This window comes from Emydura macquarii, unplaced genomic scaffold (genome assembly GCF_026122565.2).
Source record: "Emydura macquarii macquarii isolate MOO-44397 ecotype Brisbane River unplaced genomic scaffold, CSIRO-AGI_Emac_v2 contig_1230, whole genome shotgun sequence".
Taxonomy (NCBI): Eukaryota; Metazoa; Chordata; order Testudines; family Chelidae; genus Emydura; species Emydura macquarii.
In genome coordinates, this window is record NW_027131367.1 from 11,906,634 (window position 1) to 11,929,579 (window position 22,946).

The 22,946-nt window shown below is 45.4% G+C and overlaps 1 protein-coding gene across 1 annotated transcript; it reads right to left on the minus strand.

Moving 5' to 3' along the window:
- Positions 1-2,099: 2,099 nt before the first annotated feature.
- Positions 2,100-17,539, minus strand: MYCBPAP (MYCBP associated protein). Its single transcript, XM_067547827.1, has 19 exons — positions 17,291-17,539; positions 15,282-15,409; positions 14,477-14,636; positions 14,184-14,290; positions 12,854-13,037; positions 12,372-12,487; positions 11,529-11,679; positions 11,116-11,231; positions 10,819-10,934; positions 9,732-9,840; positions 9,176-9,365; positions 8,439-8,626; positions 7,236-7,382; positions 5,675-6,019; positions 4,825-4,946; positions 3,895-4,010; positions 3,199-3,332; positions 2,817-3,002; positions 2,100-2,251 (listed from the first exon to the last, which is right to left on the minus strand). Exons 1-19 carry the CDS (start codon positions 17,427-17,429, stop codon positions 2,150-2,152), a joined length of 2,856 nt encoding a protein of 951 aa, XP_067403928.1. The 5' UTR covers positions 17,430-17,539; the 3' UTR covers positions 2,100-2,149.
- Between the last annotated feature and the right edge of the window lie 5,407 nt (positions 17,540-22,946).

A 22,946-nucleotide genomic window follows, 5' to 3' on the forward strand; every position in this document is an offset into this window, starting at 1 on the left:
GTAGACATGAGGCTAGTGACTGTAGCACTGTTCTCCTGAAGTTGGCATCTAGCAGCTAAGTCCAATGGGTAGTGTCTGACAAAGGTCAGTGAGTTACTCCATGTTGTTGCCCTACAAATTTAGGATATTGCCACATTCCTGGAGCAGGTGGAGGATGTCGCTTGAGCTCTGGTGGAGTGAATGTTAACATCCAAAAGGAGAGATATACCAGTCAACTGGTAAACATACTGAGATGGCTTGCATAAGTGCTGTAGGATATTCTCTGTAATGAATCACCGGACTTTTTGAGTGGCTGGCTATGGCTCCAGCGAAACAAGGAGACAGTCTGACTGGGTTGGTTCTGTCAATGTAATCAAGTAAGGCTCTGGAGACATCCACAGTGTGTAAGTTTTTCTCTCTTGGTGCACAATGGGGTTTCAGGAAGAAGATAGGTAGATTAACTGATTGGAATTCCATTTGAACCAAGACCCTCTTCAGGATGAAAAAAGGATGAGCTTTCAACCCCACCTTGTCTCTGAGTAACGTTAAAGGGAAGCTCAGCCACGAGTGCTTGAGGCTTACTGACTTTCCCAGCCCAAGTTATGGCATCTAGAAAGACCATCTGGCGAATGAGCTAGTGTAATAAGCATTCTGAAAGAGGCTCAAATGGATGCTCCCTGAGATTCAGGAGGACAATATTGATGCCCCATGCAAGCATAAATTCTCTGATCCACAGGTAAACATGTTAAATTGATAAATTCCACAAAAAGATGCCATTGTGACTGACACGCACACCAGGAAATCCAGACGGAGGAGGCAGCAGGGGAAACACAGACAGACACACATGAAGAAGAAAGCAACTCCCAAGGAGAGGGGATAATCAGAGAGCAGCTAACATAAGGCTAAATCCTGCACTCTTCCCCCAGAGGGTCAATTCCATTTATTCTAATTCCAGTGGGACTAGCTGTGGGAGTAAGGGGAATAAAATTTGGCCCACAGTAAGAGACAGGCACATTGAGGTGGCCAGAGAGAGACATGTATGCTAAGATCAACAGAAACGGAGAACCCTATCAACAGGAGACACAGCAGGTGACTGAATGGTAGCACTTTTACATTGGAATCCTTTCATTCCTTTGTGGGATGATGCTTTCATATCTAGGGAGGGGAGTGCTGCTTTTATTTCCACTAGCAATGTCATACTCCACTGAGGAGGGGAACAATGTCATAAAAGGGCCCACTTGGCTGGAGAATACTAAATTACAGCATGACTGATGCTGCCGAGAAGGATGAGGATGCTCCTGTTTAATCGTGGAGTGTTATGACAGTCAGGTAGGAAGGCCAGATACAAGAGGGGGACCTTTCCACTGGGAGGCCAGTGTTCCATCAGTTTGATCAAATCCTTGGCAGGGATAAACAGGAGAAAAGGCCATGCAAAATCAAAAGGTTAAAGCCTCACTATGGAAGCCCTGGATTCCAAATCCTAACCAGTCCAAGCTAGTTCTGAAGGGCTCCACTGTTGAGAAGTCACAGGCGGAGGCTTGGCAAGCAGCTGTGTGAAGGCCTCAGGGTGGAAAAAAAAATGTGACTCTCAACTCACTCAAAAACCACAGAAAAAACAGGACTGAGATAGTTACAGAAAAATAAACACAAGGGATCAAAATCATCCCTAGTTTAACTCCACCAACTTCAATGGAGTTCCACCAGACAGAAGGGGACGGATGAAAATTTTAAAAAAGATGGATTTCTAATGACATTTCTCTGTGTTGGTGTCATGATGGTTGAATTCAGGAACACTTGGTGCATTCTCTCTCTCCTCACTGGCTTCTTAGACAGGTGACTGAGAAACAAAGACGGGCAATGTGCCTCGAGCTATTGGAACTTTTCGGTTCTCTTCCCTAGGCAGAATTTCTCCAGTTTCTTTTAGTCTCGTCCCTTTCCGAGTCTGTGACACCCCAATGCATGAATTCTCCTTCGTCAATAATTTTTTGTAGAAACAACAGTTGACCTAGGAATGGTCTCTCTGGACTCTCCAATAGCAAAATGTGAGATGAGGCCATTCTAGGGATCAGTTTTTTAAGTCACTTGGCAGTTTCATACAGAAAAGGAGACTATACTGGATCTGTATAAACATGGATATTTATTTCTTTAAAAGAACAGCAACAATGTATTTTTAGACAGAAAATGCTTCATTCTCCTGCTCTTGGGCATTCTTCTTAAGCTCTTCAAGTAGAAAAACCATGTTGCTCACCATTGAATCCAGCAGCCCATAGACCTAGAACAGAAAACAATACAAAGAGCCTTATAAAATGAAAATGTGATAGCAAATGTTGGTGAGACGGATTGACTGAAGCAAAAGCATCTCTCTTATATACACGCCCCCAATATGGTGCTTGTAATGCTCCAAGCAATATCTGGATTTTACATATTTTTATCCCTAACTGGAACTTTCCAAACTAAAGGAAAGTGTGTTTAACGTTATCCGACATATAATTAAGTATGATGATCCCTCAAGAATCTAGAAGCATGCCAAAGACATCCAGGTCAGAACTGGGGCATGCAGTTGAATGCATGATGGAATCATTCCAACTTGGGATCCATTGACATAGGAGGCATCCTTTCTCACAGCCCATGTGAACACTGCCATGGCTTTGTCATTTGCTGAGAATTTCTTCATTAGTTTTCTTAATCTGCCGAAATGCTCAGCTGTCCGCCTAGCTTCATGCTAAGTTAAAAGGAAAGAAGAGGAGACAGGACAGAACAAAAGCAACTGAAAAAGGTGACAAAAAAGATAGGAGAAAGAGAAACATGGAAAGATAAGGGATCCAGGCCAGACTTACTTCAACATAAAGTTTTTCATGGTATTTCTCAAATACAATGGGATCTACTGGTTCCTGGCGAGATTCTACTTGGTCTGAATCTACACTATCCAGCGGTGAGGTCAATTCTTTCACCTCCCGTGTGAAACTCGGAGTTCTTACTCTTTTCTCGTCTTTCCCTTTTGTCTTCCTGCTGTTTGGGCGTTCCTATCATACACAGAAAGACAAAGGCAGGACCATAGCATCCTTCAAATTGCACATCAGAGACAGCAGTTCTTTCAAGAGAAAGGAAATCAACTCTTTCACAGGAAGATGGAGATTTACAAGCCCTGTACACAAACTCTTGGTTGTTATCTGTCACACACTCTCCCAGAAACCAGTCTTCTCAGTTCCCACCACATACCTCTCTCTCTTTCCCTGTTGACTTTGCTGCTCCTTTTTTGTCCTCTTTTTCCTTTCCACCAGCTGTCTTCTTCTCTTCTTTCTGCAAGGCTTTCCGGTCCTCCTTTCCTCCTTTTACAATCTGCTTTGAGTCCACTGCAAATAAAACAATTCCAATGATCCCAAGGCATTGTTTCAAGATCCAGAACAGAGTTGCAAATTCAATGCCTCTGTGCATTGTAAATACATTATATTACAATGTATTTTCCCCTTTCTATCTGATGTTTATAGAAGCATACTGCAAATTGGCATTCGTACAACAAACTGATTTTTCAGGTATAGTCTTATCTAAGGATGGATATAAGAAGCAATAAATATGTAGTAGGGCTAGCATGTAAAGGAGCAATAATGATAGTTTTTATTAGTCTGTGTGATAAACAGGCCTAAATGCTAATAGAAATATAAATAATAATGCTAAGCCAACCGGTTTCTGTGCCTTTAAGAGAACATATTGCAGATCAGGAGAAGTACTATACATTGGACTACTTTTTCTGATACAATTCCTCACAAAGGGCTCAGTGGGGGAAGTGCTCAAGCAGCCATTTCAGTTGAAGCTCAGTAAATTGCCTGAAATTAAATGGAACTGAAATCCAACGGAAAGGACAGGAAAACCTGCTTAAATGGCTTAAAGCCTGGTGTGCTAAGACTATACATTTACCTGTTTCCTCTGGAACAATTTCTACATAAGTGTCCTTCTCAGGCATGCCGAGCAGGGATCTCAGGATTAGGGAGCGGCTCACCAGACCATCAACTGCTTCACGCCAGAGCTGGAAACTGAGAAACAAAATCGTCAGTACTAGCCATGGCCAGAACTTGGATAGTAAAGCATTCACATGCACATGGGGGAGGAGGGGTGCGACAAAGCACGGTTTTTGCTTCTTCCAACATCTTGTTCTACCCAGTGCCCATGAACCAAGACACCTTACAACCATTAAAAGCTATTGCTGCTTCCAACTAACTCAGTGTGCTAACATCCAAGGTCTGACAACTGTGCACAAATGGCTTCAGGAAAATTATTTCATGAAGTTATAGCCTCCAGGGCTCTCAACAGTTTGGAGAGCAGAGGTCAGCTGAATCCCTAAAGCTTTGTTGTGAAATAAGGTTTCTTCCTCTTCAACATGAGTCAATGTGAATCAGACTCACATCTGCATCTTGGAATTTCTGTGTCCTTCTAATTTACAGGTGAAGAGAAACTTTTAGTGTATTTACAGCCCTAAAGTAAGAGTGAATGACAGAATATGGGATGCAACAACCTTCTCAAGTACAATGTTAAAGAAAAGTGCCTGCCAGGTGAGGCCCTCATAAAGGTAACACAGAATATTCTGCCAGCTAATAATCTTGGAGAATGAAGAGATCTCAGGTATTCTCCAAAGCAGCAAGAGTTCAACATGCTGACTTATTTCCAGAGTAAAATGGAATCTAGGAGTTGGACAGCTGCTACACTTAAGCTGAGGTGGATTGATATATAGAGGACTGATAGAAGTCATATTGCTGGACATGGCTGTCTGCTCCCTGTTGGAGTTTGCCAGTGCTACTGACAAAGCAAGGGTATTTGTATGAAAAGGTTTTCTCTGCAACGGTAACATACCATGTTTGGTAAGGGAGGTCTGACTGAGTTGGCCTCTGTTCAACACAAAGTTCCAATGCTGCCTTATTGAGCTGGGACAGGGCTGCTTCTCGTTTTTCCTCCTCAGGGATTAACTGCAAAGCCTGATGGGATAGAAAGCACAGTGAGCAACCTCAGCTTCAAAGCTAGAATGGGGATCCTGGTGATTCAAAATGGCAGGGAATGGGGACTAAAGCTATAAAAGCAACAGACAGGTTTTCCAACAGCGCACTGCAGCAAAACTTGTGCTGATAAGAGTCCAGACTGGCACAGCTTAAGTCCAAGCTGGCACTGCAGTGAGAAAAATACCTTTTCTGCACCGTGCTGTGAGCACTAGGCCCCCTAATCCCTCTGATGGACAAGAACTTTTCAAGTACGAGGGAACAGAGGGGGCTGGATCATGAACCGACTCCTCACATTCTAAATCTTGGGATAAGCAACAAGGGCTTCTCCTCCTCCCTAAAAAATTTCACTTTCCAACAGCTAAATAAAACTACACACAGAACATATACAATATTATCTAATTCTTTTTTCTTTACCACACAAGAGCTATAAAGTCTCCCTCAAGAATTTCTTCATAAGAACACCCAGGACATGGTCAGCAGTGCTGAGGGATGATTCATTCCCTGCTGGGCTTTCAATGCACACTCAGTGAATCATCCCCTCCCCTTAATGCTGTGATTTATTCAATCTTCTGGAGACACACGTGACTTCATTTGTTTGGGAGCTGGAATATACTAGACCATTCCCAAGCAAGCAAATCTCAAACAATAGTTACACCTCCATTCCTTGCCAACTCATCACAACTTTAACAAGGACAGAGGGTTAGAACCTGTTTAAAATCCTCAAAGGAAAGGTTCCACTCTGGCTGGCTCACTTCCTCCTCCTCCACATTAAACATCTGGCTTAGGATCTCCTTCACAATACTCTTCTGGCACGGGATCTCCTCCACAGCACTTTTCAACTGTGGGATCTCCCCCGTAATGCTCTTCTGACGTGCAATCTCTGTAACACTCTTTCGGCACCAAATTTCCTGTACAATGCACTTCTGGCCCGAGACTGGCTGCACTACGGTCTTCTGGTGCGAAATCTCCTCTTCCTCTGGAGTTGAGGGAAAATTCATGTGTTGCCTCCACAATTCATGGAGCTCCTTCACCACTTGGTGTTGATAGTGCAACTGTGATAAAAGAAAAGGAAAAGATAGAGAGGAGACAAGTCTTATTTTGCAAAAAAGAACACCATCCAGTGATTAAATCAACAAGTTAGATTAATCTATCCTGCTTAGAAACTCTGAGATGCACCAGACTGTAGGCCAGTGTTTCTCAACCTTTTAAGTAGCAAGTACCCCCTAACTTCTGAAAATTTTAATAAGTACCCCAACACTCAATTTTCCACTCTGAGAAACACAGTCTTTTTCCCCTTTATCGCTGGACGACTGTATTTCTCGTAAAGCAGGAGAGTTCTGAGTTATGCAGTGCTATGTGGCTGTGGCAGATCACAAAATCCCCTGTTGTTTTTCCCCTCCTTCCTCCATATAGGAGCAAAGGTCAATGCCAGCTAATCACTATGGCCTAATGGCGGGGTCATGTGGTGTTCTCCTCACACAGGCAGGAACTTGTGAGGTATGAGCAGGCACTAGCAGCCCACCAGAATGGATAGCAGCGCTCTCCATGGCCATCCCTAGTGGGGTGCGGGCCTGGGGCAAATCACACTGTGTGGGCCCCTCTTAACATTTTTATACTGGTAAAATCTGGGGCTGTCATAGTTGTCAATTTCACTGCTCAACTAGAGCAGTGAAATTGACAAGTAAGCCTGGGGTAGAGCCCCGCTCCAGGTCTGGGCAAGCCGCTGGGCTCTCTGCCTGGCTTTCTGGGCACTGGGCTTTGAGCCAAGGAGGGGAGCTGCCACCTGGGAAAGTTGCACTCAGCTGCCGCCTGGCTGCTAGCCCAGGAGGTGGGCGACTGCCACCTGCTCCGAGCTGGGGTGGAGGAGGCTTCCACGCAGGCTGGGACCTGGGGATGTGGACAGGCAGCTGCTGCCCGTCTTCAAACTGGGGCACAGGAGGCTGTCTCTTGGCTCAGAGCTGGGGTGTGGGGTGGCAGCCACCCAGCTGCAAACCCAGCTCGCAAGGCACTGGAGGCTGCCGCTGGGCTCCCACCTGGGAGTTGGGACTGGGCGGGAAACAAGCAGCTGCAACCTGGCTTCCCCAGAAGTCAGCAGCTGCCACTCACCTCCCTTCACTGGATTTTTCACTGTGTACCCCCTGCCTGTGTCTCGTGTACCCCCATGGGTAATCGTACCACAGGCTGAGAAACTATGCTCTAGGCCATAGCACCATCATTCCCAAGTACTTATGCTCAGTTCAGTGTAAAATATCAAATGGCAAGCTGTACCTCTGGATTCTTCCTTTGGAATAACTCTTCCTCTGTGATGTAAGCATCCACAGGAGATGGGACTCGCTCCGGTGTCCGAATTTGATCAAGCAGCTCCTTCAAACTCTCCTGTACTATGACAGCAACTTCTCGCACAGCCAGATCACTCTGGGGCACAACAGTAACCACAAGAGATTTGATTCCTTGATCCACATACACACACACATAAATTCACACACACACTACTATAGGCATGCACTAACACATATGCCCAGTCACAAGGACACATAAATACACAGACATACAGTATTGACATCAGATATGGTGGTCATTAAAATGATCATACAAACATCTATATTTTACAGATGATGGTATCATTTTAAAATTATTATTTAATTTGACTTTACTCTGCAGGTCATTAAACTCCATCCATATCAGTAACTAATAAACTTAAAAAATGAAAAAAAGTTATAGGATTTTTTTTTTTTTTAAAAGGACAAAACGTATTTTAGGATGGACATTATTTGATTTTATATAAGAGGCATGAAAATAGGTTGAGGTGATGTGTAATGAGTGCTGCTGCCACTTCATTTGGAAGGCTTGTGCAATTACCTAAGTAACTACAATTAGAAAATCAAAAAAAAAAAAAAGAAAACACTTTTGGGTGCTATATTCAGTAGAACTTCAGAGTTACAAACACCCCGGGAATGGAGGTTTTTCATAACTCTGAAATGTTGATAACTCTCAAGAAAGCAGTATGGTTGTTCTTTCAAAAGTTTACAACTGAACATTTACTTAATACAGCTTTGAAACTTTACTATGCAGAAGAAAAATGCTGCTTTTAACCATCTTGGTTTAAATGAAACAAGCACAGAAACTGTTCCCTTACCTTGTCAAATCTTTTTATTTTTTTAAACTGTCCCTTTATTTGTTAGTAGTTTATGTTTAACACAGTACTGTACTGTATTTGCTTTTTTTTTTTTTAATTATTATTATCTCTGCTGCTGCCTGATTGCATACTTCCAGATCCAAATGAGGTCTGTGGTTGACCCGTCAGTTTGTAACTCTGGTGTTCGTAACTCTGAGGTTGTACTGTAAATAACTGATAATCTCACTCTTAGTCCCGATTTTATGGCAATAAAAACATTCCAGCACCCACACCATACCATATTCTACATTTATACATTGAGTTTGAAGCTCATATTCACACAACCACTTGGTTACCTCCAATTCATTTCTGAGGCCAGACAACTTATCCTCATATACAGCAATACCCCACAGGCATACTTGCAGGACAGCCCCTCCTAATAACACGGGATGAGTACCAAACTCCCAGGATTCACAGAAGATTCCTGCATTCCCTGACTTGAAGAAGAAGGAAAAGTTTCTAGTCTCCCCAGGCAGAATTACACCTAAGAATAAGAGAGAGAGCACATCAGTCACTTGTCTACGAGAGTTCTCTTATCCAGTTGAATCCTCCTCCAACTACTCCACAAATCTACTTATTTTTAATGCCAATCTGCTGTTTTTCAGCCAGATATCACACCTAATATCTCCATCCATCTTCCAGATTTACTCCCATCCATCAGATTGCCCAATGGGTTTTTAATCTTCACACTTCCAATCCCTAATTTTACTCTCAAACACTCTCAGTACACGTTCTGCCCCAATTTTTCAATAGAAAATCATGGGGTTTTAGATATTCTACCCATACAAATTCTGGGTGGGACTCATCCTTTTTCCTCCAAGCACCTTGAAAAGGATCTTTCTCACACATCTCCTCTGGCATTAATCTGCTCTGGGAGCCCCAGATAGCTTCTTAAAGAGAATCACCATTTATGTTTGCTTTGACAGTGGTCTGACTCATATCCTCAGATAACGCCCTGAATATGGCCACATCACACGTTTGCTTTGGCATGGGTATAAAGCCCAGAGGGTAATCTTTAAGATCCACATTTCACCTTGTCTGGTGTTAAAGTAAAAATACTGCATTCCTTTCTTCTTGGTTTCTTCAAAGGTAACAGACTGGGGCTGCCTCCGCCAATCATACCATATGGCAGCTGTGCCATCATTGCTTACTGTCAGGCAGGATTCAGCTTTCTCACCCGCCAAAACTTCAAAGGTGATCCGGGCAGAAATGCCAACTTCATCCTGTGGGGAAGAGAGAGAGAAAAAAATAACGTTCTTTGCTTTATCTCACAGGGTTTGCCTTCCCATGACCAAATGGAGTGATGCTACAGCTTGGGTGTTTAAACTATAAGATCTGTCTTGACAGAAAGTGCTGCAAGGCACTGTTTGTCCCCACCCCCATCCAGTGGCCACTATCAGGAGATGGATTGAGGTTGAACAGGTAAACAGAGCACCGTCTCTGTTTCTAGATCCCTCGAAAGCAAATACAAGTTTAGTAACCACCCATTGATGTCCAGAATAATCCCTGCTGGTTACACTCACTATACAGCTCTGACTTGGGAAAGAAAGAAAACATAGCCTTATCATATTTCAAAACCGCAATTTTACCCTGTGAGAAGTGGTGCTGTTGAGCCAACGAGCTGGCTGTCCACAGAACATCAAAGATGGACCCAATACTGGTTCTGGAACCACATCTGGATAATCTTCTAAGGGGTCACTGCCAAACAAACCAACAGCCAAATGTTCTCTTGGGACTGTTCAAGCAAATTATTATCAAGTATTGAGGAACAGAGTGGTTGTTTAAAACACGCATATTAACCAAGAAACAGTGGGTGCATTTCTGATTAAGCATTTCATCTGTAGGGTTTAACTGTAGCCAACAGACTGAAAACTCATCAAATCACAGAGTCCTCTGATTACAGACAGTGCCACTGAACTGCAGCTTCCAGAGTGGGTGCAGGAACTTCAATCATAGACTGATACTGTCACCACCAGAAATGGGCAGGATGGAACTCATGCTGATGAAATGGACAAGCACACCTGTCTAAGGAAGGTTGGAGACAGATTACTTAATAAAGAGGCAGCACCCAGCAAAGAATGGATCAAAAATAATGTCCACGAGGAGTGGAGAAACATATCTGATGAAGATGGAGGACTGAAGACACCAGAAGGAGATGCGCAGTCTGAAATAACTAGAGGCAGATTCTCCATCCTGCCTAATCTAGGGCACGGTGAGTGGAAAGGGGATGGGCCACAGGAAGCTGGTTTCAGCTCCTTGATCCTCAGCCACCAGGCCCCAGAGCTAGTTCAGAGTTACACAGGAGCACCTCTGACTTTGCCAATGGAGAACTGACCATACCAGTGCTTCACTCCACTAGACCCCTCCCCTTCCCACCTACACTGAACCTGGGAACATTCTCAACATGTCCCCTCCTTTCCCTCACATCTGGGTGAGGAGAGCATCTGGTAGTGTAGGCAGTGGAGCTACCTCCTTCAGGTTTCCACCGGTGGAGAATCCCTCTGCACAGGGAGCGTTCTCCACTGGCTAATTCTGGCTTTCTTAAAGTCATTCTGGACCACTTCCCTACCCTCTGTGGAGAAATGGCCCATTCTGGATAAGAACAAGTGAGGAAACCCTCAAAGACTGTTGGTCAGTATCCACAATTCCTTATCATTGTCATCAAACATAACTTACGGGATCTCTTTCTCTTCAGTGGTGACTTCCTTATTTTCCTTGCACAGCGGGAAATACTGTGTTGAGACAGATGTGAAAGGTTGCCCTTTACCAATCACTTCCAGGCCATCTAAGTCCTTAACAAAAGATAATAGACATAAAAAAAGAAAAAGGACATCTCTTAGTTTTTCTTGTAACACAGAAGTCAGACTAAGTCAAGTTATGCTATAGTATATCCTTTGATAAGGAAGGAGAGAAGCACAGTATGCCGCCTTAGGAACAGTGCCTTGTGCTTGAGAGAGAGTCCATTTGTCTTACTGGGTGATGAAAATCCAGCTCCTCTAGGATGGATTTTAGCTCCTGTTGTCGATACTTCAGGAAGAGACTCTTATCCCAGGTGAAACGGAAAGGGGACTCTTTTGAAGTTCTGGAGCCTATGGAATTAATCACATGTGAGTTCAGAGCTTACACACCATAAGCCTATTGGTTTCACTTTCTCCCTGACCCTTGATTTTGCAACAGTTCAAATATCCCTAACATTATCTCTTAAGAAACACAGTTCTATAAGCGTGAGCTTAATCTTAGGAGTCCCCTGTCAGTGTCACTCTCCCACTGTCAGAAGAGACCCTAGTTGTGCGAGCTGCCTTGCAGCACTTAAAACTACTGGATATTTAATCTTTGCTGCTCCACACTCCTCCCTGTTTATGTTGTGCCTCCATGCACTTCCTCACCCATCTCCATTCGGACAATCTCAGGTTTCCCTACATGAGTGATAGGCTCTGGGTAGCCTCGCTCCCTCTGGGTCAATGTCATCATCAGACCAGTGAGTTCATCTCCAATACACTCAGGCTGGCTCCAGAACTCACTTCCTACACGGTAGCCCTAGGGAGGAAAAAGAAGGTCATCACCATGAAATGATAACCTGTCTGTTAGTCTCACAGGAACTAAGCAGAAGGCATTGCATCTTGTTTGTAAGATTTAACCAATTATGATTTCTCCTTAATCCAAATGGACACTTTGACTGAATAAAAGATAAAATTATATTAACACAATATATTCCCATTGATGTGAATCCTTTTTTAGTGCTGTAAATACACAGCAAATGACTCCCTTGTTTTAGCCCAGGAACATTCCCCTTCAAAGCACCTTCCCAATGGGAATCTCTACCACCTAGCCCTGATGCCATTAGATCTTTGTTGCCTGGTGATAGTAATTTCTGGCATATGACCATGCCATCTCCCCAGCCTCTGCTGTTTCTTACTAGGAGGCTCACTGCATGGCACTGCCCCATGCACTAAAGCTCTTTGGCAAGGAACCCACAAGGGCAGCAGCAGTTAGATCTCACCAATACTTTTTACACCACCACCATTTTTAAATCAAATGAGGTTTCTCTTTGAAATAACTGAAAACTTCACAATTCATTTCAGACCTGCAGTGGATTTGATAGAGGCCTAAAGATGACTCCTCAGTGCCAGCCCCAACAGTATTATTCATGACACTAACATCCTAGCCCAAGTGACCCCCTCTTTCACAAGACCCAAATAATCAGAACTCTGATGAAGTCAGGCTTTCACCTTCCCATAATGCAGAGCAGAGAGACTCCGGTCGATAAGATGACGCTCTTCCTGGACTCGTCTATAATCCTCTGAGAGATTCATCAGCAGCTCATTTTCTGGTTTCTGAAGAAACTCTAAAAAACAGCAAAACTGAATCATCTCTTCCTCTAATCAGAGTCTCCAGAAAAACCAGCCTCACTCCTTCCAGCTCCCTCTCTTTCCAACACTTTAACTCACTGTAATCCTATTCCTGTCACCACCATCCCAACTCTGCCTCACTGCTACTTCCAGCAACCAAGTCAACGTCCTCACAGCCTGAATGTTCTGAACCACCTCAGACAGCACATGGGGAGTACTGAAAATGTGAGGGTAATTGCACGGCAATAGAATTACCCAAATCAGCCAGGCCTTAGTTTTCCAGAGGCAGTAATAACTTACTGAAATGGTGTTTGATTCACACAGGGAGTTCCACACAATGAAGTTGCCCCAGCTTTACTCACTACTCAGAATTCTCTGCTGCTTCTTCCTTAGTGCCACATTATGATGCCAGTTCTGGAGGGCCCTGTGTTGTGATGGTGGGGCCCAGAGAGACTTTCTCCTCTTCCCTTCCTCATGTTTCTCTCTGTCCTTCTCTAAAGCTGCCACTGTACCATCCAGATGTGAGTCTGCAATCAGTTCAGCTAACTGAATGGAAATTAAAATGTTAGATTAGCCTATCCATCCATGCACAGGCACGACAAAAGCAAATAGGACAAAGAGGTAAAGAAAGCATGTTCTGGATTGGTACTGGCTCTACACACAACCACTTCTGGATCAACAGAGGTTCTGACATTTAGAGCATCACTTGCAGACTGTGTAGGACTATACTACATTGAGTCGTCAGACATAAAGAATGATACGTCCAGTCACCTAGCTTCTCCTTGTGTTACTCAGCACTGGTGCTCTCAGCAGAACCGCTGATGGAACTGGGGCCTGGAACTATGCAATTCCTCTTACTGTGGTACTCTTCTCCAGAGAGGACTTACTAAGCATAGCATTGCAGCTGTGCTGCAAGCAATTTCCTCCTGTATGGGCAAACCATGTTTCAGTCCAGAGAATTTTCTGAACCTAAGGATACTGCACTCATCATTAGAACTGTGTGAATAACAGATTTTTCAGTTCACTGGCCAAACCAAAAAAAAATCATTTTTGATTGACTATTTTTTTTTCAGTTTCCTTGGTGGTGGTGCCCCTAATAATCCAGTGGCAAGGGGACTCACCTGGGAGGCAGGCAACCCAGGTTGCATCCCTGCTCTGAACCAGGGACTTCAACCAAAGTGTCCTCACTCCTAAGTGAATACCCTAGCCAGGCTACAGAATCTGAATTCTCTCTCTTTCTGGCCCAATGAATATTTCAATATTTCATGAAAAGTGGAAAGCTTCAACAGAAGAGATAGAGACTTCCCCCAGAATACCGAATAGCTAGATGGATAGAGCACGCACCTGAGAAGGCAGACACCTGGATTCAAATCCCTGCACCAGAGCAGGAATTTGAACCTGGGTCTTCCACATCCCAACTGAATGCTCCAACTAGTGGACTACTGGTTGTAAGAGGGGCACCATCACCACCTCCTCCTCAGTTTCTGAATGCCACACAAATCCCCTTGTGAATCTAGCCAAAAAATAATTTTAGGCTGAAAACGACAAGTTTACTAATAGTTTTGGGTTGACTGAAAGTCCATTTTTCAGTGAACAAACTATTCGTCAAAAATATTTCATCCAGCTCTACTCACACATTCTATCTCTAAGACAGCATTGCATGGCAGCCCTTTCACAACTTTACAAACCAACCTCAGTATTTCCTCTAGCTAAGGCTTCTCTCTTGAATTCCTTGAGACTTCCTAAGATGTTGTGGGGGAGAATCTGTTCACAATTATCAACAAATGGTCCTTCTGGCACTACAATAAAGCAAGAGAGACTGTGTGAGATCACAGAGCACACTTCATTAAACATAATGGACAGAAACAATATAGGAGACTACAAGAATTTCAGGTATCAGGTTCATTTCTAGACTCTCAAAGGTCTAGCCACAGTAGTTCTAGCAAAACCAAGAGTAACAGGCAAAAGCTGAAGTTTAACCCTACCAGAATAACTCAGTGGTTTCTTGGATGCCTCAGTAACAGCAGGATACGCTACCAGGAGCTGTGCCTTCTTCCCAGCCTCTTGTGGTTTGTGTCTTCGAATAAGAAACTTTCTGGTAATAGGAGTTTTCTCCCTTTCTTGGGGAAGGCGTGGAGTATGGAGCTACAGAAACAGAATACACAGTCCCAATGAGGTTAGGTACAGCACTGCCTCATCTCCAGTTTTCTGATCTTGTTGGGGAGGGCATGAAAGTAAAGAACTCACCAAGATCTGATGAAGCCTGTCTGCACGCGTCTAGTTCTCCTCACGAAGGTGTGGTGTATTGAGCTACAGTTATTAGAATAAGTAAAGTCCTGACTATCTTGACTCTGCTGCTTTGATGGGACAGAGGAATGCACTCTGAGTGGCCTCCCCCCAAAAATTTTCTGCACCACAGCTTGGTAGCAGGTAGTAGTTTAGTTTGGGTTTTGTAAGAGAGCTATCTTTTTTTCAAAACTATGGAAATCTTAAAAGAAACAAAAAAGTTGGAAGTGTGATTCTGAATGCACCAGATGGTTCATCCTGACATTTGTTAAGATTTCAGTATAAAATTAATCCTCCACTTTCAGCAGCTTTTTCACCAAACTAACTAAAAATTCTAATGATTTGACAAGGCATCAGAAGTAGAACAGAGACAAGTGGAACAAAAGCAGAGCTCCTATAGTTTGTTTTGGTGAGCTCCCTCCCAACCTCCCATTCAGTATAAAGGGAGAGTTTCAGTGAAAGCAGCTATTCCCTGTGACAAGGGACACAAGATTTTATACCCACCTTCTCTAGGTCTTCCACCTTGATTGCCAGAGCCTGGATTTCATCTCCTTGCAGGACAGAACTGACAGGCTCGGGTTCCTCTTGAATGGGTGGGGAGGGCTGCTCAAATGTCTTCACCCTCTTCTTATCTGAAACACAAGTACTAGAAGTAAAAAATGTTGCCTTCCTCTCCTGGGAAAACCCCATCTGTCTCTCTTGGCAAACTGAGAATGCCTTAAAGCCAGGACTAGTTTTCAAGGTGTATGGAAAACTAGAACTCAACATTGCCTGTGCTCAGCAAATCATGGTATCCCACATGATTTGAACAGGTACAGTGGGTTTCATCTGCCCCATCTGCTTCACCCTGGATTAGACATAATGAGATACATTTTCAAGTAGTACATTTCCAGTAGGTAACAACGTAGAATGGATAGAAAGAACTTTTACAAAAGTTTCCTGTTTCAAATAGAAATGGAAGTAGAGAATTTTAACATACTGTTATACACAACTTCATGATAGTCCTTAAACAAAAACTCAATAGTGTGTGCAAAAATATCAGATTTTTATATTCAGAGAGATATTTTTGCGGCTCATAAATGCATTGATCATCACAGCTTTGATAATCTGATCTGCTTATGTCCTGAGTTGTGGCATTCTCATTGTTACCGTGTGCACCCTCTGTCAGTTATTATCTTCCTTGTCTCACCTCTTAGCTTTAGATTGTAAATTTTTCAGGGTAGGGACCATCTTTTTGTTATGTGCTTGATAGCACCTAACACAATAAGCCCTGACTGGGCTACCACAATTCAAATAATAAACAATCCTAGCTGTAAAAGGCTTTCCCCACCTTTCATTCAAAGCAACTAAAGTTTCTCCAACCAGAAAGAAAATTAATAGTAAGAGTCAGTCAAATTTTATTGATTTTTGAGACAGGAATGTTAATATATTAGGAATGGCAGTCTTATTTTTCCAATCCTATGAAAACATCAAAAACAAAAAACAAAAAAAAACCCAGCCCACCTCTGTACACCCTAATATCAGGTGAAACCCTCTTCAGATTTTATGTAATATGTATTTTGAAAACATATGAGATCACTGCACTTCACAGAGGCAGATGTAGCAGTTTTCTCATTGACTATAATTGGTAGTTGGAACTGATCCTCCCTAGGATTCCAATATTTATCTGGGAGAGTGGATCAGATATGGATACAAGGTGTGTCTGTGATAAACTGTTTGCATGTATACTGAGGTAGGACTAGCCAGGCCATCCACACCTGCTCAGTTATTTCTGCAATCTCACTGGAGGCATGTGTTCCTGTTCTGTCTCGTGCTGGAAATGTTAAAGCACGTCTTACCATGCCTCCAGTTAGACACACTGGATGTCTCCAACACAGGTGCAACCTTTGGAAAACTTAGCCTGCTGGGTCCTGCCTCCCTCTAAAAATACCGCCTGGTTAACTGCCTGGATAAACTCAGGGGCAGGAGGCCGTGAGATTTCATTTGGAAAGTGAAGGCACGGCATCCGAACCACTGGCTGTCATGTTCAGCAGGTGGCCCTGGCAGTGCGATTAAAGCAAGCTCAGATTCACTCGAACACCCCCAGCCCTGTGTCTCCCACTGGGTCCACGGCAGGATTGTCACGGCAACGCGAGATCCACTCAGACACTGGCCGTGGCGAGAGTGGGCGACGGGACACCGCCAGGGCTGCCAGACCGTCCGCGGGATCTCTGGCTGCACGGCCAGGGCAGCGGCAGGATCTGCAGCGCCGCCGGGTCAGGGAGCCTGGTGGGTGGCAGAGCGGCCCCGTGCCCCGGGGACTCCCCGGCAGTGATGCCGGCGCCTCTTCGCTGCACGCGGTGCCTGTCAGCGCCCGAGGGGGTGTCGGGCCCTTCCCCCGTCACTGTGCCCGAGCGTGGAGGGACCCTGCAGCGGTGCCCGGGAAGGGTTCCTGGCTGGGGGGCGGCGGAGGCCCGGCGGCGGCGCTCGGGTCACGCCCCGTGGGCGGGACTACCGCCCGCCGCCCCTACTACCCTGGGGGGTTTTGGTCCGGGCGTCCTTCTTGCTCGACTTGTTGATGGCCTCGGACACGGAGGTGAGCGAGGGGACCTTGCGGCCGCCCCGAGGCTCCTTCTTCCCGCTCTGAGGCGGCGGCGGCGGCGAGGTCTGCATCCCGCACGGCCCGGGCAGGCAGCAAGCTTGAGCCGGTCGCCCTGGCAACCCCTCCGCCTCCAGCGGGCCGCCACGGCGCCTGCGTCGCTCCCTAGAGAGGCAAGCTCCGCCTCCCGCCCGCTATGGTCCGGGGGGGAGGGCTCCCAAGTCCCTGGAATCGTCATCGGACGGTGGGCTACGGCTGTGCGCAGGCGCGAACCAGTCGGGGCGGGGCTGGGGGAGAAGGGAAGGCTGCGTCAGTCTACGCGTGCGCAATATCAATCGCTGCTTGGTGCTGGCAAAGGACAGACCTGGTTGCCCATAGGTCACAGGGGAGCAATGAGGGTGGTGGCTCTGGGGACTGGGGCAATTAAAGAGGCAGCATTTGCATTGTGTAGGGCGGTGCCCATGTTTTGCCCCACACCCTTCAGCAGTGACCCCCACAGCCCAGGGCAGGGATGCCGCTGGCCCCTCCACCGGGGCGACTCCACAGCGCCTCCCGCCCATGGGGCTCTCTCCAGCCTTGTGACACCTTCCCTCCAGGCCACACGCCTCTCAGCAAGGCAGCTTCCCCGCGCACACGCGGCTGGGCCTCTGCACCAAAGGGGGGGGGTGATCCGAGTGACAGAAAAGCAGCGCAACATGAAGATGGGTCTTAACCAGCCCCCATGGCTGGGGAGAGAGGGCACGCAGCCCTGATGCCAGGCAATCTTTGCCTCCCCCTTGGCTCTGCAGTAGATTCACAGCAAAGCCCCGTACGGGATTATTTTTTTTAAATCTCGCTCCAGTTCCATCCTGCAGCCCCTGCTCCTGCATTGTTGCATTTTTATCCCACTGCCACTTGCAAAGGACCAGCCAATCCTTCAAGAAAGACAGATTTCCCCCTGCTACTAACCCCCCTCCCCAAACAAACCATACTCCGTTAATATATTATACATATAAATGAAATTCAGACAGCATTTTTACGTGGTAAATTGATGAGAGTGTTTCCCTGCAAATTACCTGAATCAGGGTTTTTTTGCCCACCCAATCCCACCCAGTGCCCGCAACAAAGTACATTTTACCTGGTCCTGCTATTATGGCAGTGGGTCTTCTGGGACCTTCAGGATCCCAGTCCCACTGCAGGGCTCTACTTCACAGCCCCTAGACCAGTGGTCCCCAAACCTTTCCTCTTGCAACCCCCCTTAACAGTCATAGAATGTGTCTGCACCCCCCTGGCCAGGAATGGATCGCAGCAGGGACCGGGTGCCAGGTTGAGCCTGGGCCAGGGCTGGAGCAGAGCTGGGGGCAGAGCAGGGCTGGGTGGTGGTCCCTCCCCACCCCCCATAGGGGCTGGCCCAGGCCCCACTGTGCCCCCGCAGATGTTCCTCATAAGGGGTCCACCCCACAGTTTGGGGACCACTGCCCTACACAGTCTATTGAAGGTTTCTTCTGGACCACAGAGGGGCATTCCAGTTCTTGGCAACCCATTCATGCTTTCTCATGCTCTCCCAAAGGAGCTTTCTGCTCTCTCTCATTTCAAAAGGAACTCCCCTCGCCTCCTTTTCTCTTCAAACAGGCCAGGCAGCATCTGATCACAGGAACTCCAGCACAGAACGCTATGTTCCTGCTTTCCAAGCTTCCATGCAGAAGGCGTTCTCTGCAGACACTTTCTTCCCAGGGTTACACATCCTTTCTTATAGCAGTCAATAACATCCCCTCTCTCCCCACATCTCAGTCATTGGGACTGTAACTACTACTCTGTGGTCTTAGGCCTACTAGCATGCATCTGAGGCTGGCTAAGAAACTAGGGAAAAAACATGCAACATCTTATTTCTGCAGGGGTGAGGAGGCAAAGAAATTTCCAGGGCGGGGGGCAGTCCACGTCATGTCACCCCTTAGCTATGGGGCTGGGTCCCAACATGCAATGCCTTTTGCTTTCCTCAAGCTGGACCAGTGCATGCTGGGACTTATTCCTAAAGCTTGCCCCCATATTAAAGGAGGGAGGTTGTATTCTAGGACCTGTCATCTCCCTAGTCTGCCCACCCCCTTGTTTTAAAGTGTTGCTTGGCTCATGATGGATCATTGCCTGCTGAGACCTTCCAGCACTGTGGAATGCACAGCACCATCATAATAAAGTGGCACCTGGCTCACGCTGAACCACTGCATGCTGGGCCCAGTCATTTCCCTGGACCGCAACCCTGTATTTAAAGATGAGGGCAATCAGCAGAGCAGATTGCAGAATTCCTGAGTGTGATTTGACTCACCTCTTCTTCATAGTTCTTGGCTATACAAAAGAATATAGCTCTTTTATGTCCATTTTCAGCCATGTTTTAGCCCCAAATGTACCTCTTCCCCACCCACAAAAAAAAAAGAGTGCTAATAGTGCTTCATATTAAGATATAAGAAAGGTTGACTTTTCAAACCAAGATATCAAAATTTACACAGATTAAATGAATGGCACATTGTTTATTTTTCAGCTTCCTCCACTGCTATTTATTGCTGTGCCTTTTTAATATTTCCATCTTCTTCATCATACATTTTAAAGACCTATTTCACAGATTTGGCTTCTGAGAGCTTTGCATTATACTTTACTTCCAGCACCATTTGGTGACCAAAAATGTAATTGCTTAAGTCTGTCTCATCGCAGTGATTGTGTCTTGCAATGTGGTGCTTCCTAATATTGAGAAACAGATTTAACATGAATCAATATGATCACAGCGGATTCTTGGCAGGTATTGATCACGTTTCCTGGGGTTCTCTGACTAATTAGTCTGGCAATGAGTGCCCCATCAATAGGCATAATTTCTGACAAATTAAAGGGAACATGAAGCCCAATCCTGTAAGGAACTGAACACTAGAGTTTCCCCAATTCCCGTTGAAGTCAGTAACATTAAGGTATTTAGCAACCTACAGGAGCCCGGCCTGAGTTCATAAAACCTTTCCTGTTAAAATAACCTGTCTTCACAACAGCAGGTTTTGATACTGTCACCATGTTAATTTCATCTGAGAGGATGAGAGTAATAAAGAGGTGTTCCTAGACTGAAATGCCTTCAGGATATTGGGGTCTTCTGCTTCTCTTCAAAGCAATCCCAATTCTGATGTAAATGGGCACACTTTCTGGCCACTTAGATAATGCTGAAGAGGCAGGAACAGAAGGCTCCTGGGATAGAAGACCAAATACTTGATATTCTCAAAATGGTGCAAAACCCCACCCATGACAACAGCTCGAGAGCATGGCTGGAGGAAGCTCCCTCTTCTGAATATTTATTTGCAATTTATTGCATGAAACAGAGCTGCTGATGTGGGTTACTTCAACGTCCACAAAGCAAGAAATGCTGCCAGAAATCAATGTCAAATGCCCTTGCAAGCATTTCTGTGTTATCAGGTAGGGCAGGTCACAGTCAGAGCAAGTTACAACAGGAAGCTTGCTGCTCGTTCCAGAGACATTTATTTTCAGGCTAAGGCACCTGAACTGCCCAAGAGGGGCCACACTGGCAGTTTGCTAGAAGTTCAAGGGCCCACAAATGGAGCAGATGGCATCTACCCTCCCTTATAATTTAGTGGTGCAGCCCAGAGTGATTTCAGGTCCCAGGATGCAACACACTAGCTTGTCAGACAGAAAGTTCCTCTCAGCTGCATACTGAGAGACAGATATTGTAAAAGGTTCTCCAGGCAAGTACATTCCTCTGGCTCAAAGGCCCATCCCTGTTTTGCTCATGGCACCGCCATGTGATCAGACAAGGCATGCGGATGCGGCGCAAACACCTGGAGGAAAAGAGCAGGCTGAGGCTTAGGCTCTTTCCACTGAGGAGCTCAGAGTTGCTGTGATGGATCTTATGGGCTTGATCAAGTGAAGCTGTTTTCAACTGAGCATGATGGGACAAATGCTTTGTGGCATTTATGCCTTCCAACAGGTACTGATGCTAATTCCTGCTCTGTTCTAATGTCTTAAGGTAAGAGCTGGAGTGCACCAGTCACAGGCCTTGAGTGAAACTAGCAACGTCTTCACAACTCTCAATGCCATCACTACCACCCACTTGTATGTGCAAATAGAGATCTTGCATCTCCCTACACCCAGAGCTTCCTCAAGCCAAAGGCACAGAGCACTGCAAAATTATTTCTCTGCAGTCCAGGCTGAGGGAGATTCCATGTTATCCTCTCCAGAAGTTTCCAGTAGCAAATCTTTAGCAACTAACCCAAGTGGGGCTTTCCTAGATTAGACTCAAACAGGAAAATTTATATTAGGGAAACAGAAGAAAGTCCCCATATATTTACTTTAGAAACCTTACTGGCTCAGGCTAAAGACTTTTCAGCTCAAGGCACCGGGATTTATGTAGCATTGGCAGGCCTTTGGTGACATGAGTTTGGGTAGCCTCATCTTAGCCCCAGAGATACATTATAGGTGGGGAAACCACCTCCTGTGCCACTCTCCCCTTCAAAAGAGTTGGGGCTAGAGGACTCTCTCCAAAGGTAGGTTTTCTACTCTTTCTAGCAAAGCACCCTCCTTTTAAATCCAGCATGTCATCCTCTATAGTCAACTCCTTCACTGTTCCTAGAGCAACACACAGCGCATACTGAAGGACAAATTCAAAGGATTGCTCCTATCAGCACAGATGGAAAGTTGCCAGCTCCAAACTCATTCCTCACCACTTCACAGAGCAGCACTGAGGTAACTGGCCCCTTTGCCTCAAAAGCAAAGACCAAATGGCACCAAGTAGGCTGATAACGAGAGGGGAACGTGTCAGAGACTGTTAGCATGAGTCACTGCTTCTCAGGGAAGGCTTACTCATGTATTTCACTTGGGTGGCAAACTCCTCAGCACTTCAGGAAGCACCAGTGGGGATTCATTCTAATCAGTGGACGTGGGCTGTGGGTGAAATTTCACATGACATTACTAATTCAACCTGTTAGGCCAATAATTAATGACACTCAGGGTGTCAATGAGGAATAATTGGGCCCTTGCACCTCATCACCGCACTGCATTCCATTCAGATGTCTTATTTCCCCTTCATTAGTGAGACTATGCTAATACTATGTGCTTCCACTGCACCTGTCCGCTGAGGATCTCAAAGCACTTTAGATATTATCCCCATTGTACAGCTGGTGAAACTGAGTCACAACATGGTCAAGTCTCTTGCCTAAGGTCAAACAATGCATCACTGACAGTCTGGAATAGAACCCAGCTTTCTTGGTTTCCAGTTTTCTTCTCTGCTAAGCAGACTATGCTACCTCCCATAACAACAATTGTAATGACCTGAAACATGTTTGACTGTGAATTTTATTAAAAGTCTTTAGAAATAATGAGCCTCTGTCTGCCCTTATGTCATCTTCTTCTTCTGTGCCATCTCCATTACTGCAGGTTTGCAACAGTGGTAGCCCATTCTGTACCATTCTTTTCTAACCTCTTTGTGGATGAACCATCCTTTTGATCCACCCAGGATATCATCTCCCCACTCAAAATCTTCTTGTTCTGCCTCATGTTCTTCTGCCATCAACTTTCCTTTCCAGGGCCCATAAACATGCAGTGCCCATGGAACCTCTTAAAATATGCCCTGA